The sequence below is a fragment of the Oryza sativa genome, chromosome 9 (genome assembly GCF_034140825.1).
Source record: "Oryza sativa Japonica Group chromosome 9, ASM3414082v1".
Classification (NCBI taxonomy): Eukaryota; Viridiplantae; Streptophyta; class Magnoliopsida; order Poales; family Poaceae; genus Oryza; species Oryza sativa.
Window position 1 is genome coordinate 8,383,248 of NC_089043.1, and position 15,972 is coordinate 8,399,219.

The following is a 15,972-nucleotide window of genomic DNA, read 5'->3' on the forward strand; positions in this document are numbered from 1 at the left end:
TATATTGCACACTCACATTCCAAGATCACCCATGTCCGTGTTTAACTATTATGCCTACACATTCACGAGACAAGACGAAGCATTCATTGCACAACAATTGCTCGCCTCTTACACCCACTGCACACTGGTTTGCACGTTTACCTTCCCATCCCTTAAATTTTGGGTTTGATAAATTCTGATCATGGAATATCTAAAAAAAAATTTAAACTCAACTTTTAAATTCTATTGAAACAAATTCAATCGTAAGCAAATCCTGTCACCATTACACCACTACTTCGGTACCATCTTCCCGCGTCTCTGGGAATAGAAATCTCCACATAACAATCTATGGAGAGGTTCTGATCTAGACAAGAAATGACCTCCTATGATAGCTTGGATAAAGTTTTTAAGCCAAAGAGAAATGGAGGTTTGGGAGTCCTTAACTTGTATTTACAGAACAATGCTTTACTGTTGAAAATGTTGGGTTTAGTCCCACATCGGTAATTGATGATGGGGGAGCACGACTTAAAAGGTGAGAGCGGTCCTCACCCATCAGACTAGTCTTTTGAGTTGTGGAGGCCTAGGATCTAAAGTTGTGGCTCCGGTTGGGCTTGTGGTGGAGCAGGCCCAATGTAACCTGGGTGGCCCCACGGTTGGTGAGCCGGGCTACACACTCTAACAGAAAAACCTGAATAAGTTCTATAACTAGATTGATACAGCCAATTGCTATTGGACCTTTTGAGACAATTATATGTTCTAGAAGGCAGTTCTAATTGATCAATAAAAATACAATTCAGTGGAATTCTTTTTTTGTTTTTCTTTAGATTAGTTAATCTTTTTTGAAAGCTTAAAGGGGGAAGTAAACCTGTTTTTATTTTCTTGGAAACGAGTACCCTCTTCCTCCGTGTGAAGAAAAGGAAGAAATAAATCAATCAAATTACGAGAAGCCTCATAAAGCGCTTCCTTAGGGGTTAAACTTCCATTGGTCCATATTTCTAGAAAAAGTATCTCATATTTTGCATTTCCATTCCCACAAGCAAAAATACTATAATTCACATTTCATTCCCACAAGCAAAAATACTATAATTCACATTTCGAACAGGCATGGATACAGCATCTATAGGATAACTTCCATCTTGAGTGTTCTTTCTGACTTCAATGTGATATCCGTGATCTCTCTTGATCCGTAACTCAATACGGAAATCCGTGGGTTCTGTCAAGTTAGCTATAGGTTGTGCCGTATCAACGATTTCTACGGAAGGCGGTAAGATAATATCTTGGGCAGTTATGTATCTAGGACCTTTGACGCAAATTGATGTGGTTCTAACTCCATAGAGATTACTTCTCAATATAATTTCTTTCAAATTTAGTAAAATTTCTTGTACCGATTCTTCAATACCTGCTATTGTAGAATATCCGTGTGGCACACTCCCAAATTTTGCATGTGTGATACATGTTCCTTCTGTTTCTCCAAGTAAAGCTCTTCGCAGGACAATACCAACGGTATCCGCTTGACCTTTTTTAAGCGGGGACAGAATGAAACGACCATAATAAAGACGCTTACTATCTACTCTTGATTCAACACACTTCCACTGTAGTGTTTGAGTGGATCCTGCTACCTCCTCTCGAACCATATAGACTAGTATTATTATTTGATCATTGAATCGTTTATTTCTCTTGAAATGGGTTTAATTCTTTTACAGACGTCTTTTTTTAAGGAGGTCGACACCCATTATGCGGCATAGGTGTTACATCGCGTATACAACTTAATCGTACACCACTTTTATTAATGGCTCGTAATGCGGCATCTCTTCCACTACCAGCACCCTTTACCATAACTTCTGCTCGTTGCAAACCCACTATACGAATAGCATCTACAGCTGTTCTTTGACCAGTATAGGGTGATGTTTTTCTTGAGCTTTTGAATCCACAAGTACCCGCGGAGGACCAGAAAACCACCCGACCTTGCGGATCCGTAACAGTTATAATAGTACTGTTGAAACTAGCTTGAACATGAATAACTCCTTTTGTTATTCTACGTGCACTCTTCCGTAAACTAAAACGCGCATTCCTACGCAAACCAATACATACTTTCCTACGTGAACCAATTTTTGGTATAGCTTTTGTCATATTTTATTATCCTCTGGCAGCTATGCTACGCCGATAGACCTCCACACAGAATCAATGAGGGATCCTTTTGGTGGAAGGATAATAAAAAACTTGCAGATTTATATAAAGTTCTGGCCAATTGCCAACCAAAAAGTGGTAATACAGTGTTATTTCGGAAAGATTGTCGGCATGGACATTTGCTCAGGAAAAAAAATTGCCACATCTTTTTTTAATTCATAAACAGCCCTAACATTACTCTAAGAGAAGTTATGAATCTTGAAGACAAAAGCTCATTTTTTCAGCGGCCACTCTCAATCGAAGCTTATGAACAATTTCAGGAAATGCAACACATATTTGACAATATAATCCTAACAGAAAAAAAAAGACTCTTCGACATATATCTGGAATTATGGGACTTACACATCAGTGAAGGCATATAAATGTTTTGCCTCCATCTTTTAAGTGGCTCTGGGCAAGTTGTGTGCAATCAAAGCACAAGGTTTTTTCTGACTTTTGTTAAATGATAGGCTAAATACAAGAAATCTGCTGAGAAGGAAAATTTCGAGAGGGCTAACTATAATTATGTACTTTGCAATCAACAACATGAGGAGACACTGCAACACCTCTTCCTGACTTGTCCATTCTCTCAATGTTGTTGGAATTTCATTTGCCCCAGAAAGAGAAGAGACCATACAGTCCAAGAAGCAGTAGAAGATATGCGAATAAAGTTGCAAGTTCCTTTTTCAATGGAGATTTTAATTTTGATGGCTTGGAGGGGAGCATTTGGATCACAAGAAACATCAAGATTTTTAGAAATATCCCTCCCCTTTTTCAAATTTGCATAGATAAATTCATACAGGAATTTGCCTTGGTTATTCATAGAGCAAAGATAGCTTAAAACCTCTCATGTTACGATGCCTAGAAAACATTTGATTCTTCTTTCATACATAGATTCTCTTATAGTTTTTCTGTTAAAATATACAGCCCGACCCACCAACCGTGAGCCACCCAGGTTACATTGGGCCTACTTCACCACAGGCCTAACCGGAGCCACAACTTTAGGTCCTGGGCCTATATAATCCAAAAGAATAGTATGATGAGTGAGGACCGCCCCCACCTTTTAAGTCATGCTCTCCCATCATCAATTATCGATGTGGGACTAAACCCAACAATCTCCCCTGTCACACATCGGGCCCAACAATCTCCCCCATCACATCAACCCATGTGACCCCGAAGACTTGTTACCTGACCTCCCCACCATGTGACCCATGGAAATTGTTCCGGGTTCCAAACCTAGGCTCTGATACCACTTGTTATAAAACCGGCCTTGAAATCACATCGGAAACCAAATCGCGGAAGAAAACGCAATAGGAGATCCAAACATGATGACGACATCGAGGCACGATATTTGATAACGGAGTTCAGCCGAGGCCTACATCTCCGGGGCACTGATTACAGGCACTCCTCCCTGATCCAGCATATTACAGCGTATCAGAGTTACAACGACTCACGGCCGGTCGCCGCCAGCAGCCGCTCCCTCTCGCTACGCTATGTCGCCATGCGGTTACAATATGCACGTCCCTCTATTTATGAGAGATCTTAGGATAGAGTCCGACTCATACTCTAGTCCTAATATCTATTACAATTCCAAGTCCTAAACTGTAACTGACTACGTACACATATTCGACACAAACTGTAACATTTTCATTAAAAAAACATTATAAAACCAAGATTAGTATTATGCCACTAGCCCTCCTAACCTGGTGTTAATCTGCAGTGATATACTTGTCATCGTTCTTTTTTTTTTTTGGGAGGAGGGGGGGGGGAACTTGAGTTTTTTGGTGTGCATTTGCATGAGCGTATTCATTAGCAACAGTTTCAATTTCAACAAGTTGTGCTGCTCCACTAAAGTAGCTAGCGTGTCGTCTCGCACAACTCAGCAGCAGCAGCTAGCCAGAGATTTGTATGTACTACAACATGGAGTGCAGACGAGGTCAAACCAAAGTAGTGTAGGAGTACGCTATATATCTAATCTGCCATTTGATATTGATGGCTTTATATCTCCAGCACATTTTGCATGGACAAGCTGACAGTCTAAGAGCCTTTATCAGTGCAAGTATCCTGTCAACTTGTCAAGTGCCTTGCTAATAATTTGCGTCGAATTGCAGGACACATAAGAAAATTGGGAATTAATTAATATCGAACTCCATATATAATTATTTTCAGGGAAAATTTACACTGTAAGATAAGGCAACATGTACTTACAAAATGAGCATATATACTTGCAACGGCTTTTCCATTTCTAACTCAATACATTTGTTTTTTTAAAAATGCATAGTCCCTCCGGTCACCAAAGAACGTCATTTTAGACTCTTCAAAATCAATAAGCACATAATTTGGATTACCAAATATTTCGGCGTAAACTCAAAATGGTTGCACACCATACCAGTTTGATATGTCCAAAACTTATATGCTATCCAATAATTATGGTCAAAGTAACCTTATCTTCACTGCACGGATTACAAAACAATGATTTATCTTGTACTTGAGGGATCAAGTGTGTATATATATACACACACACGCGCGCTAAGGTCGAATTTGCTTATGTGATAGTAATTGCAAACAGACACCATTTTGTTTTGAAGAAAAAAAAGAAGAAGAGAAGATAATCGAGTGTTGAATTGGCTAAGTTAATTAACCTTTCCCCTATATATGGCATTAACGCCACCAACCTCCTCACTATTGGCACCCTCTCACAATCAGTGGTTCTATTGTCACCTCGCTTCTCCTGCACCCAAACCGCTAGTGTCATAGTAACGGCCCTTCTCTAATTATGCTGTTACTCACTCCAACCTAGTTGATTATTGCCACAATCCGTAATGTGCTTGTAGTCGATCATTCCCATTCTTGCTCTATCGATCCTACTACTTTGGTCATTCGGTTTATGGTGCAAGACATAAGCACAAGATTAATTACTTGATCTGCTGATTCTAATGCAAGCCAAAAACAGCAATCACACATCACTTGGGTGCGGCACGAGGCCAATTTTGTTTGCAACTGTGATATATAGTTTATAGATTTGTGCATATTTATCATCTTTATCCAGTCTTAAAAAAATTTCTAGATCCACCATTGGTTCTATCCAAAATAATTAACCTAGCGCAGGCCGACGTTACATTTCTATTTTCAGGATAAACCATGTCGGTTTACTGAAAACAAATAAAAACTGATGACATTCAGTCTAACTCCTTATGAAAACTAGCTAAAACTGATTGATTCCCATAAATCGGGCCCTAGCGATTTAAAAAAAATTATCATACTTGCTAATCCTAGAGTGCACTCTCTCCGTGAAAAAACAATATGATGTGATATACTATAATACTACGAATTTAGACAAATAACTATCTATAAAGATTTATAGTATTAGAATATGTTACATTCTATTTTATTTTTTTTATTTTTGACAAAAAGGAAAGAAAAAAGAAGAATTTTCTTCTTTTTTTTTATTAACATTAAGAAAAAAGCGAATAACTTCATGATAATCCTCACTGAGAAAGAAAACTCCGTTTCTTCATGACCCTCTTTGGGAGTTGTAACTTGTGAGTCGGACGTTTTATCTATCCCCACCCTGGGTAGTGTTGGACGACCACAGTCCACAGAGCCACACCACACGCATGAGTACATGACACACCACACAGCCAGACACAGAGGAGCTGGCCCATCTGCCATGGACAATCCTGCACAAAAACTGGGATTCTTCTCCTCTCCTCTACACAAACGCACAAACACAGACACTGACAGACTGCAGCGCTGACAGCCAGCCAGCCAGCCTACAGGCAGGCAGGCAGGCAGGCAACGCAAACCACCACCCAACCCCAACACCAACAACTACTACTAATACCAAGCCAAAATCAAATCACCCTACTAATTTAATCGCCCCCCACTTAATCTAATCAAACCCTCCAAACCAAACCGATTCCTCCTCTTCTCCTCTCCTCTCCTCTCCTCTCCTCTGCTCCCAACCCCACCCTTCCTTCCTCGACCACAGCAGCGGCGGCGGCGGCAGGAGACGGAGAGAGGAATCGCGATGGCGGCGGTGAGATTCCGATTCCCCTTCCCCGACCCTCCTCTCGTCCTATCGCTGTGTCGTTGTTTCCCCGAATTCCGCTGATTTGGTTGCGTGCGGGGGAGTAGAAATCCCCCGGGTTGGAGCTGCTCCTGGAGCGGATTGATTGGTTGGTTTGATCTGCGTGGGTAACGGGTGCGGCGGCGGTGATCGGCGGCTGGTTGCGGATTAGGTGGGGCTAGGGTTTGCTGTAGGTTACCAGCTTGGTGTTGAAGCCGTTTCTTCTGGTTTAGGGTAAGGGTTTGGAATCGGGCGGTTTCTTGGTTGTGGTTGATCCAAGAATGGGGCCTTTCCCGTGAAGTCCAACGTCCAGCTCGTAGGGGGCACTTGAGATTCGTGGCTGCTTACTTCCGTGCTATTTTTAGGGTTGGTTCCACGAATTTCTCAAGTTTGGGGAATGGATTCTGTGTTTATGTTGAGAGCTTAGCTGCTTGGGAGGATGAGTGATGTTGGAGTTGGATTTCCTGGAATGGTTGATTGGTAACTTGGCATGTATGTAGCTTGTGCACACTGCGAATTTCATTCATCGGAACTAGGGGGGATGAGATTAACTTCTCATTGTAGTTTCTGCTTTCGTGAACTGAATGTAAGTAGGTTTATTTGCTATCAAGGAGATTCTGTGACAATTTTTCTATGTTTAGTGCAGTTGCCTGGCAGTTGTAACTAGGAAGGACATCCTGTTGCTGTGCAGCTTCTGTGATGTTGTTGGTTACTGTATCACACAAGCCACAGTAGTCACGCATGTGATGTCTAAATTGGACTAGGGTGTCTATATTTAGTTAGTGGGACAATCTTTTGCTTCTGATTGCATTAGGTGATTAATTGTTTGCAGAACCCCAGGTGGTCATACATGTGGTGTCTAAATTGGATTAGGGTGTCACAATATTCTGTTTTGTGGAACTAAAAGCAATCCTACATGTGGTTTTTGAGTGGATTAGGGTGTTGCTATATTTTGCTATGCCCCACTATTGAGATAAAGCTGACAGCTTGCTTTAAAGTTTTGATTTTCTTTATACCCTGTTGCAAGCATAATCAAATTACTGGAACTCTTGCGGGTCCTAATAGAGTGATAATGTGGTATCTTTGTTATTTTTTCCTTCAATTAATATCCGGTTTGTTCTTTTTGGCACACGGCACACAATACAATTTCGTTAATGATGGCTATTCAGCTATTTCCTCCTGTCCTGAGCAAGCATTCAGATATATCTAATATGATAGTGTCTGACAAGGGACCCCTTTGCACTTGCAGGAAAAAGGAAGTCCGTTGCCGAAGTTTGGGGAATGGGATGTCAATGATCCTGCTTCAGCTGAGGGATTCACTGTAATCTTTAACAAAGCTAGAGACGAGAAGAAGACTGGTGGCAATTCACAGGGACAAGATTTGGCCGCAAAAAGTGAACAGCCATCTGGACAAGGGTTGTATCCAGCAAAACCGAACAGTTCCGTAAGTATTCTGTTCTTTCCATTTCCTTCTCATGGGCTTTCCAACTCTTTCATGTTGAGTAATGATAAAATGGAGTTCCGAAGTCCAAACTTCCAATTAAGAAGGAAATACACACCTGTCATGATCTTGTGGGCAAAAGGCCAATTTTCTGATAAAAAAAATTTCTTTTTCAATAAAACACATGCATATTTCAATCAAAATCTGGTCGCGAATGATCGTATATGCTGTTGCTGAGTTGCAGCTGTACTTATAATGAAAATTAATGATATTTATGCTGTACGCTTCCTATGGTGGTGTGTGGTTGTTTAAGCCAATGAGACCTTTCTAAGGCCATCATTGCTGGTTCAGGGGGTATTTTTTTGATCGAGGTTCAGGGGGTATGCTATTTAATGTTCAGGTAGGATGTCAAGTTCTTGGAATACCGTAATTACATAACAAAAGTTAGTTAACATGGATGAATTGTCTAACAATCAGAAATGAGCAAGCATATGTTGTTGCAATATTGTTGGAACCACAACCGTCTGTTTTAGCATAGAAATTTGGTTGCTGAAGTACACAACTGTTTCTACCTACCAGGCAATTCTGGTGATTTCATTTACCTTGCAAGTCCATAAGTGTTTGGTTGATAGGTAATCTTTGAGCTCATATGTGAAGACTACCTATTAACCTTTGGGCTCATAGATAATCTTTGAGCTCATTAATAGGTTAATAGGCAAGATTTCAGATACTGTCATGCATAAATATTTGATGATCACTGTCCTTGGATAATTTTCTTATAGTGCAAGGGAACAGGTTATCCTGAAACATAACTTTACTCCTGCAACTCTTGCATTGGAATGCTTTTTTAACTTGGTAAGTAGTTTCGTTGTTTTTATCATGATGTAAATATTTTTTTTATTTGCAGAAGAAATGGTTCTGCTGCATGCAACCTACTGCTGCTGAATCTTGAAGATCATGGGCTGATTGGATTGTGGAAGCGTCTACCTTGTTAAAATCAGAAAAAACTCCACGATATCCATGGGAACTTGTTTGTGGGTTTACTGTGTGGTGAAGATGTTATGGCGGAACATGTAATATTACTTCTATGGTGTGTACATTATTTACAACCTATATATGTGGGAAAACATCAGTGGTGTATATTGATGCATAAAGTTGGTATTTCGTCAAATTGACTCAATTCTTGAATGTTCATTCTGTTTAAAAGGGCGAGAAGAAAAGGCAAAAGTAACACCGAAAGGCCTCTCAACTTGGATGTGCATGTTCTTCTTTTGTGTGCTGACCTATATGCTGCTTTCCACAACAGAGGGGACTTATTCGTGCACAGACGCTTTCTATTACTCCTTTTTCTTGAGTGAGATGACTTTCTGTTGCATTCAGCATGAGACAGCGGGTTTACCTCTTGATAATAGGTATTCAGTTGGTGCAAGTATGGTTTTGATCTTGCAGATTATAATTTATCACGAATGTAATGCAATTTATGCTTATATTAGTTGTGATGTCACAATCAAGCCAAATTTTGACGTGTCGACGTGGTCTCAGGATCATGCAATATGACATATTTCTATATCATGGATTGGCTCGTATACTGCGCGGTACTCCAGCTGTGAAAGCAGTGCGTATGTGTTAACTAATAAACTGTGATTAGGGATGCAAGCGGCGGGCAAGCGGGCTTTTTTTTTTTTTCAGTTTATCTTACTTCTAGTTTATTTTTTCTTCTAATTTTTATACTAACATGCGAGAAATAAACTAGCAAGGGTTTTTTATGTGGGTAGCCACGGGACTACCCACTTACATCCCTAACTGTGATGGCTCGTGCCACGGGAGAAGTGGAATTATGTTTTTCTTTTCACATTTTTGGGTCTATTTTCTGTAAGATAACAACTTGTGCCATTGCTTTTAGGCTCCATTTCACACAGCTCTAAATCTCAGATCCATGCTCAATTTAAACTTTGTAAGTTAAATTGAAGTTCTTGCAAATTTTATATTTCTTCTAAAATATATAAAAAAAAACTCATTCATATGTTATTAATATAATCGCTAGATCCATATATCTGTGGAGCTATGCAAGGTCCTAGTTATAGGATTCTAAAAGAATATTTATGACAATATAAAGGTTGGGACTCAACAATGCATCGTCTAGAGGATTACTTTTTTTTATGGTGGGTTGCCAAGAGAATTATTTAAGCTTAGTCCTAGATTGGCACATATGCTCGTAACTATACTCAACTATTATTCTTTTAGTGATATATAACATATCTGTCATTAGTGAGACATTCATGATAACTTTGTCAATGCTAAGATATGGGTTAGATGAGTTTGATCATGTGACATCTGCATTGCACACACATTAAAATCTTCACTCAAATATTTTTTTGTACCACTTGTTTATTTTCACCTACAAACAAACAACATAATGACAGTATGACCTTATTCTATATATTTAACTGATAACCTACGATTTATGATATATAAAAATATTATATTTGTTATTCAAAACCGTTGGTTTAAAATTCTGAATACGCAAAAACATCTTACGAGTAATACGAATGTGTACTCCGAATGGTATTGTAAAGTCTAGGGCATGCTTGGAATACCTGTCTTAGGCCCAAAACCGGACGTCAACCGCTGAAGGTCCCTCAACTTACATGAGGGGCCAACGCGCTGATTCAGCCACTACGTCGGATAAAACCGGGGTCAAAACCACCGAAGGATCTAAATCGAACGGTTTTGTTAGATGAGGGACGTCCGGTATCTGGTTTTGCTGTTGGAGGACGATTTTGTAACTCGATGACAAGTTGAGGGACCTTCGGTGTACTTTTTCCTAAAATACCGGCTTGTGACTTATTTTTAGTCGGACCGTAAAATCGCGCTGGGGTGGCCTGTATCCCGGATTATAACTCGGCCCAAAAAGCCCATTACACTGGGAAAAGAAAAATCTGCTATCGAGGCCAAAAAAACAGACTTCTCTCTGCACCGGCGCCATCCTCATCTCTGGCGCCACCGAACCCTTCTAACCTTCTCCTCCGCCAGGATCCGTTTTCTCTCAAGCCAGCCGGATCCTTCTCCACCGCCGGGATCTTCTTCACCACCACATTCTCCTCCCAGATGCCGCTGCTGCCACCGGACACATCCACTTTCTCTCGAGCTCACTGGAACCGCATCATCTTGGAGCTCACCGGAAGCCCTTCCCTCTTCTCCGATCTCCTGATTGATTGTCCAGCATCGTCTTGGAGTTGCATTGTGTCTCCATCACTCGGTTCCAAATTTTCTTTTGTGTGCAAATCATTTTCTAGTGCAACTGCAGGTTCCAATTTTTGTAGGTGACATGTATGATTCTTTTCTAGGTTCCAATTTTTTATATGATTCTCATATATCTTCTTCTCAATATGAATTTTCTTGTTCCTGTTCGATGTTCTGCTCTAATTTTTTATGAACAGCGATGTCTGAATCTGAATTTACTATTGGTTTATCCAGATTTGTTGCTTTAGATTGGGGTTTGGATCTGAAATTTCCATGTATTATTCAGTGTTCATGCTAACTTTTTTATGGGAAAGAAAGTTTTCACCTTCTGCAGTTCATAGTGCTAGAAAAGTTTTTGTTTCCTCTCCCAAATAGCTCAGCCAGAGGAGTTTCTTTTAACCTGTATTTTTGGGTAACCAAAGTTACCCGTGATTTTATTTACAACCGAGAAGAAAAAAACCCGAAACATCCAAGTAAGCCCTTAGGGTTGGTTTTAAATTCTAGGGTACTAGATGGATTTCCATCCAAAGTTAGGGGATATTTGGACTTTTTCTTAAATTTATTAAAATATCACAGCAGTTTCCTGATGATCAAATGTCTGTTTCAGTTTCCCATGAAAATTCTTATTATTATTATGCTTCAAATTGCCAAACTGGTTTTAGAGTATTTAGCCATATTGTAAAGCTTCATAATTTTTGAAACTCTTATGGTGCTGCCCTGAGTCCTGACTATGTTTTGTTGCTTCATCGTTTTAGCAGAATTAACCCCGTCTTTGTTTTTGTTCGAATGGAATTGTATTATTTTCTTTATGAAACATTTTGGAATTTAGGTAAATTCCTCCTAACCAAGTAATTTCCACTTATGTGATCCTGTATACGTGGAATAAGTGTTTGCTGCATATGATTTTTTAAAATGAAATGCATCACAACGATTTAGCTACACTTGTCATGTTTGAATACCTATGTATTAATTCAGCCTAAATTGAATGCGTTGGCATATAACTCATGTATATAATTATGGTTTAAATTAGTAAGTTTGCACAGCACATACGCTTCATTACTACTGCAGCAAAACAAATCAAGCGACATGTTTAAAGAATACAGAACATCTGGTAAGGTTTTTTCTATGAAATCTACCCGCTTGGTTCTAAATGTCTGTCTCAGCTCAAGGGTTCGTATTTATCACTATTTATCCTTTTTTTAGGAAATATTCCCGTCTCAATATAAATCACTCTAACTTTTTGGAGGTACACGTACAGTAAGAATGGATGCGTATTTGTGAGCGTCTACTTTGTTTAGCAAGAAAATTATGGTACACCTGAATTGAACTCTTCAAACCCTCATATTTGACATGCAACTCTGCTATGCAATGCACCCGCCCATGTGTTCTCTGTATGTTTTATGTTTTGACACTTTTTAACAACTTATTTTATAAATAGATTATTAAAAAAACTTATTCTAGTAATAGATACTTTTCTCAGTGCAGTGACCCTTGCATCGAGGTCCAAACGTCTTGGCGCTAACGATGCCGGCGCGGACACCCTCGTCCTCCTCGTAGCCGAGATGTAGAGGGGTCGGTTCCAAATATATTGGCATTGAAGACCTATTTGTAAAATATATTTTTTAAAAAGGATTAAAATGTTAATTTTTTTATAAAAAATAGGTTCTTAGTGATAGTATGTTTGGCGTTAAGGACCTATTTGTAATAAAAAGTATTTATATTTCAACCCTTTTAGGAATTTTTGATAAATAAGTCATTGGCGCAAGTTTTTTTTTTTGCCGACCCCTTTACATCAGCGACTTTGCTACCATAGAAGGTTAGGGTGTCGGTACCAAGACATTGAACCTCAACGGTAATGACTTTGGGCTGAGAAAAAATATTTATTTATGCCATCATATACGGAGAATTAAATCATCCATGCCATCAAATTATTCGATACTAGCTAGATATAGTAATCAGCTGAGAAAAAAAAAGACCCTTCAGATTAACCAAAATAAAAGGCTCGCGCATAGCTCGGCCGAGGCGCGATACCACGTAAAGCTTTTGCTAAGTCGCTGCAGTGCCACGGGGTGGTTTTTTTGCGAGAGGGCCCTCCGCTTTGCGTGTAATTCGATCGACGTCCCTCGCGAATAGTACCCCTGAGGTGATACTTTACGTGGGGGTCATTCGGAAATACGGATATTTCGTTCGAAGGAGAGAAAACCGCGATTTAGGACCGCGTTATAAATTACGGAAACGTAGGGGCTTTTCTGCGGAGCACCGCGCGGTCACGGGGCCATCGCCCACAGCCCTAGCTGCGTCTGCTGTGCGCCGCCCCCTCCCCTGCCGACCCACGCAGCAGCGCTGCTGGCCCCTCCCCCGTCCCCGCCTCCGCCTGTGCCTCGGACTGCCGTCGTCGCCATTGGCGCACTTCCCGGTGCCATCTTCTTCTCCGCTCCGTTTCGATCTCCGTGTTTGCTCCGTCTTCGCCTAAACTGTTGCTGGCCGCTCCTTCATGCCGGCGTGTTGCTTGTGATCTGGCGCGGGGCCAGCCTATGTGGTCATGATGGTGTGATGAGGTGAATCAAGGTGGAGAACAAATTATGGTCTCTTGCTTAGTAATGTTTTTTCCTTCACCTGTTTGTTTGACGGTGCTGGTTGGTTTCCATTATAGGGGAATTCCATCTATTATGCGTTGGGGGGGAGAGGACTCGTGTGGAGGACAGAATAAGGGGATTATGGGATGTTTAGGATGGGTTTTCCTGCTTCCTACTTTTCTCCGTCTATTTTCCCATAAATTGATTTTCTAGGTGCTTATTGTTCAGATTTAATTAAGTGCTAGAGTTTGTTCTTGCCAAATCTCCAGCTTGACATATGTATCATGATTTCCTATTGCTATCAGAATTCTTCCCCGAATTGTTTGGCTATTGCATCCGAGATAAAATTCCACCAAACATTGTATTTCTAATGAGAATGCTTGATCAATTTAGAAGATCTTAACATGGAATGTTTGTCTGTGATAGGTTCAGTCAAAAGGGTTCATCATGTTGTTGCAGTACATTAAGTTTGTGTTTGTAATGGTTACTGTTGAGTTATGTGTTTCAGTACCTTTCTCTGTTATTTCCTTCTATTTTCTATAAGCCAGCATGGTTGTTTGCGCTTTAATTGTCGCAGCAAAGCCCGGTTATACTTCTAAAGCTCCATTAATTGATGTATTGTTCAGAAAGCTTTGACTGCAGTGGTCTCTTTGGAAGTGCAAGAATAGTATTCTTCATAGGATAATGTAAGCCGGCTATATTTTATGATTGAGTTTTACGGAAAGAGCCAATTGCGTTTTATAGTTAGTTTAGTTTCTATGGATGCACGGTTGTGGTTCTCTTTGTGTTCCTTTGTGATGTTGCAAGATGGCAGGGTTCAATGAATAGATGGAAAATATAAACTGTTAGTTTTGTTAGGTCTGTTGTATCATTTTTTCCATTTATGGTCTGTTACGTGCTGGTGCTTGCAATAGGGCAATTCATGTTTTGTCTAGTTTTTAGGGCCTATTCAGGTGGGTGCTTTGCTTCATTGCAATGGCATGTGTTTCAACACGTAGCATCCATACCGCACTGTTGCATGGTTGGTTACGGATAAAGCCACATGGAAAAAATGTATTAGCGGATATGTGAGTGGATCTACCTTGGTCTACCACATGGGTGAAGATCATACCTATATTTAGATGTCCTGATTAGCCATATGGTTGGTCAATCTATTTAGCTATACATATGTCTAAAGTGTGGGTAAAAAACATACTCTGTACTGTGGTTGCTCATATCTCTTATTTTTGTTTCTTATTTAAAATGAGCGAATCATGTTCATAGTTCTACTTTTTCACTTACGGTTTTGGGGTTATCTTTTTGTTGTGTATTCTAATTCTCATTCCTCACTTGGCTAGAACCTTTGTGTGATGTGATACATATTTTCATGTTGCAGTTTGGTATTGTTCTAGGTACAAGTTTGTAGTTGGGTGTTGGGAATCGAGTGCATCACAAATATTACTTTGGTGTTGTTATCCTGATTATAATTGGGTGTGAAAGATGATTATCCTCATCACATGCTTTGCAGGACCGATTCGAGGCAAATGAATAAATGAGCTCCATGTTGTTTGCGATGTCATGGTATCGTTATTGGTTATCAGGAAAGAGTCAGGCCATACACTGCTCTTGGCACTTATTGTAAGAGACATGATGATAAACCCATGGTAAGGTTTGTTCAGGAAATTTAGGTATCTGATTTTGTTTATAGCACTCACAGGTTTGGGCTGAGACAAAAGAAAAAAAAATACATGTAGATCATGCTTAGTTGTACCTTTCTTACGCTTCCGGCTCGATTGTTTTGTTTTGTTCAGTGTGTGCTTTTACATGTGAATTGATTTGCACTTCGTTGCATATGTTTGTTCCTCGTATCTATAGTTCAATGGTTAGGAGCATCTGCCTGTTAGCTCCTCAGTGAATCTGATAGATCTCCTAGTGTTACAGATAATTTGCAATTGATGCTTTGGTATACCATGCATAGACTGACATATCATGTATTTTGTATTCTGCAGGCTTTTTGTTCATCAAGATTAAATGCTTCGATGGGAGCAGCTTGTGGAAAGTTGTAATGTCTTCCCTGAAGTATTATGTTAGATTTACTTTACTTCCAAGGAAATGTAATCTCCATTTTTTTTATAATTCCTTGCTGAATTGTAACTTGCTAAGCAGATGTATGCTCATCTGGTAGTTCAGATTCAGGACAGTTAAACTATACTGGTCATTATGTTGCCAGGAATAAAGGGGGCATGCCATACGGCACCTCTATGCTGGTCATTATGTTGCCAGGAATAAAGGGGGCATGCCATACGGCACCTCCTCAATGTGTGTCCCTCGCGGTGCGAATTGTTCTGCTTAGAATTAGATCGAGGTGTTTAGGGTTTGTTTCCTGGTTGGATTGATCCCGACTGATTCATGATGTTGGGGTCGTGCAGCTGCTGTAGGGGCCCACGGTGCATAGGCCCCCAGACTCAGTGGATATCGTTGTGTATCGTTTGTGTGCCTATGGTTTATGTACGTTGAGT

At 40.1% G+C, this 15,972-nt stretch overlaps 1 protein-coding gene and 1 long non-coding RNA gene across 4 annotated transcripts; both read left to right on the forward strand.

Moving 5' to 3' along the window:
- Positions 1–6,062: 6,062 nt before the first annotated feature.
- On the forward strand, positions 6,063–8,826 carry LOC4346523 (protein NOI4). The gene is made up of 3 exons (XM_015795786.3): positions 6,063–6,184; positions 7,464–7,658; positions 8,563–8,826. Exons 1-3 carry the CDS (start codon positions 6,176–6,178, stop codon positions 8,605–8,607), a joined length of 249 nt encoding a protein of 82 aa, XP_015651272.1. The 5' UTR covers positions 6,063–6,175; the 3' UTR covers positions 8,608–8,826.
- A 4,313-nt stretch (positions 8,827–13,139) lies between these two features.
- LOC107278788 (uncharacterized) lies at positions 13,140–15,724 on the forward strand. Of its 3 annotated transcripts, XR_003238420.2 has the most exons (5): positions 13,162–13,466; positions 13,552–13,687; positions 14,101–14,160; positions 14,982–15,117; positions 15,463–15,724. It is a non-coding gene; the product is annotated as an uncharacterized lncRNA (long non-coding RNA). The 3 variants fall into 3 exon arrangements; XR_001539693.3 differs by lacking the exon at positions 14,101–14,160 and having other exon boundaries at positions 13,140–13,466; XR_001539695.3 differs by lacking the exons at positions 13,552–13,687; positions 14,101–14,160 and having other exon boundaries at positions 13,148–13,466.
- Positions 15,725–15,972: the final 248 nt, after the last annotated feature.

Coding starts and splice junctions, on each gene's coding strand:
- LOC4346523 (XM_015795786.3), top strand. Junction 7,659..8,562: donor CAGCAAAACCGAACAGTTCC/GTAAGTATTCTG, acceptor TTTTATTTGCAG/AAGAAATGGTTCTGCTGCAT.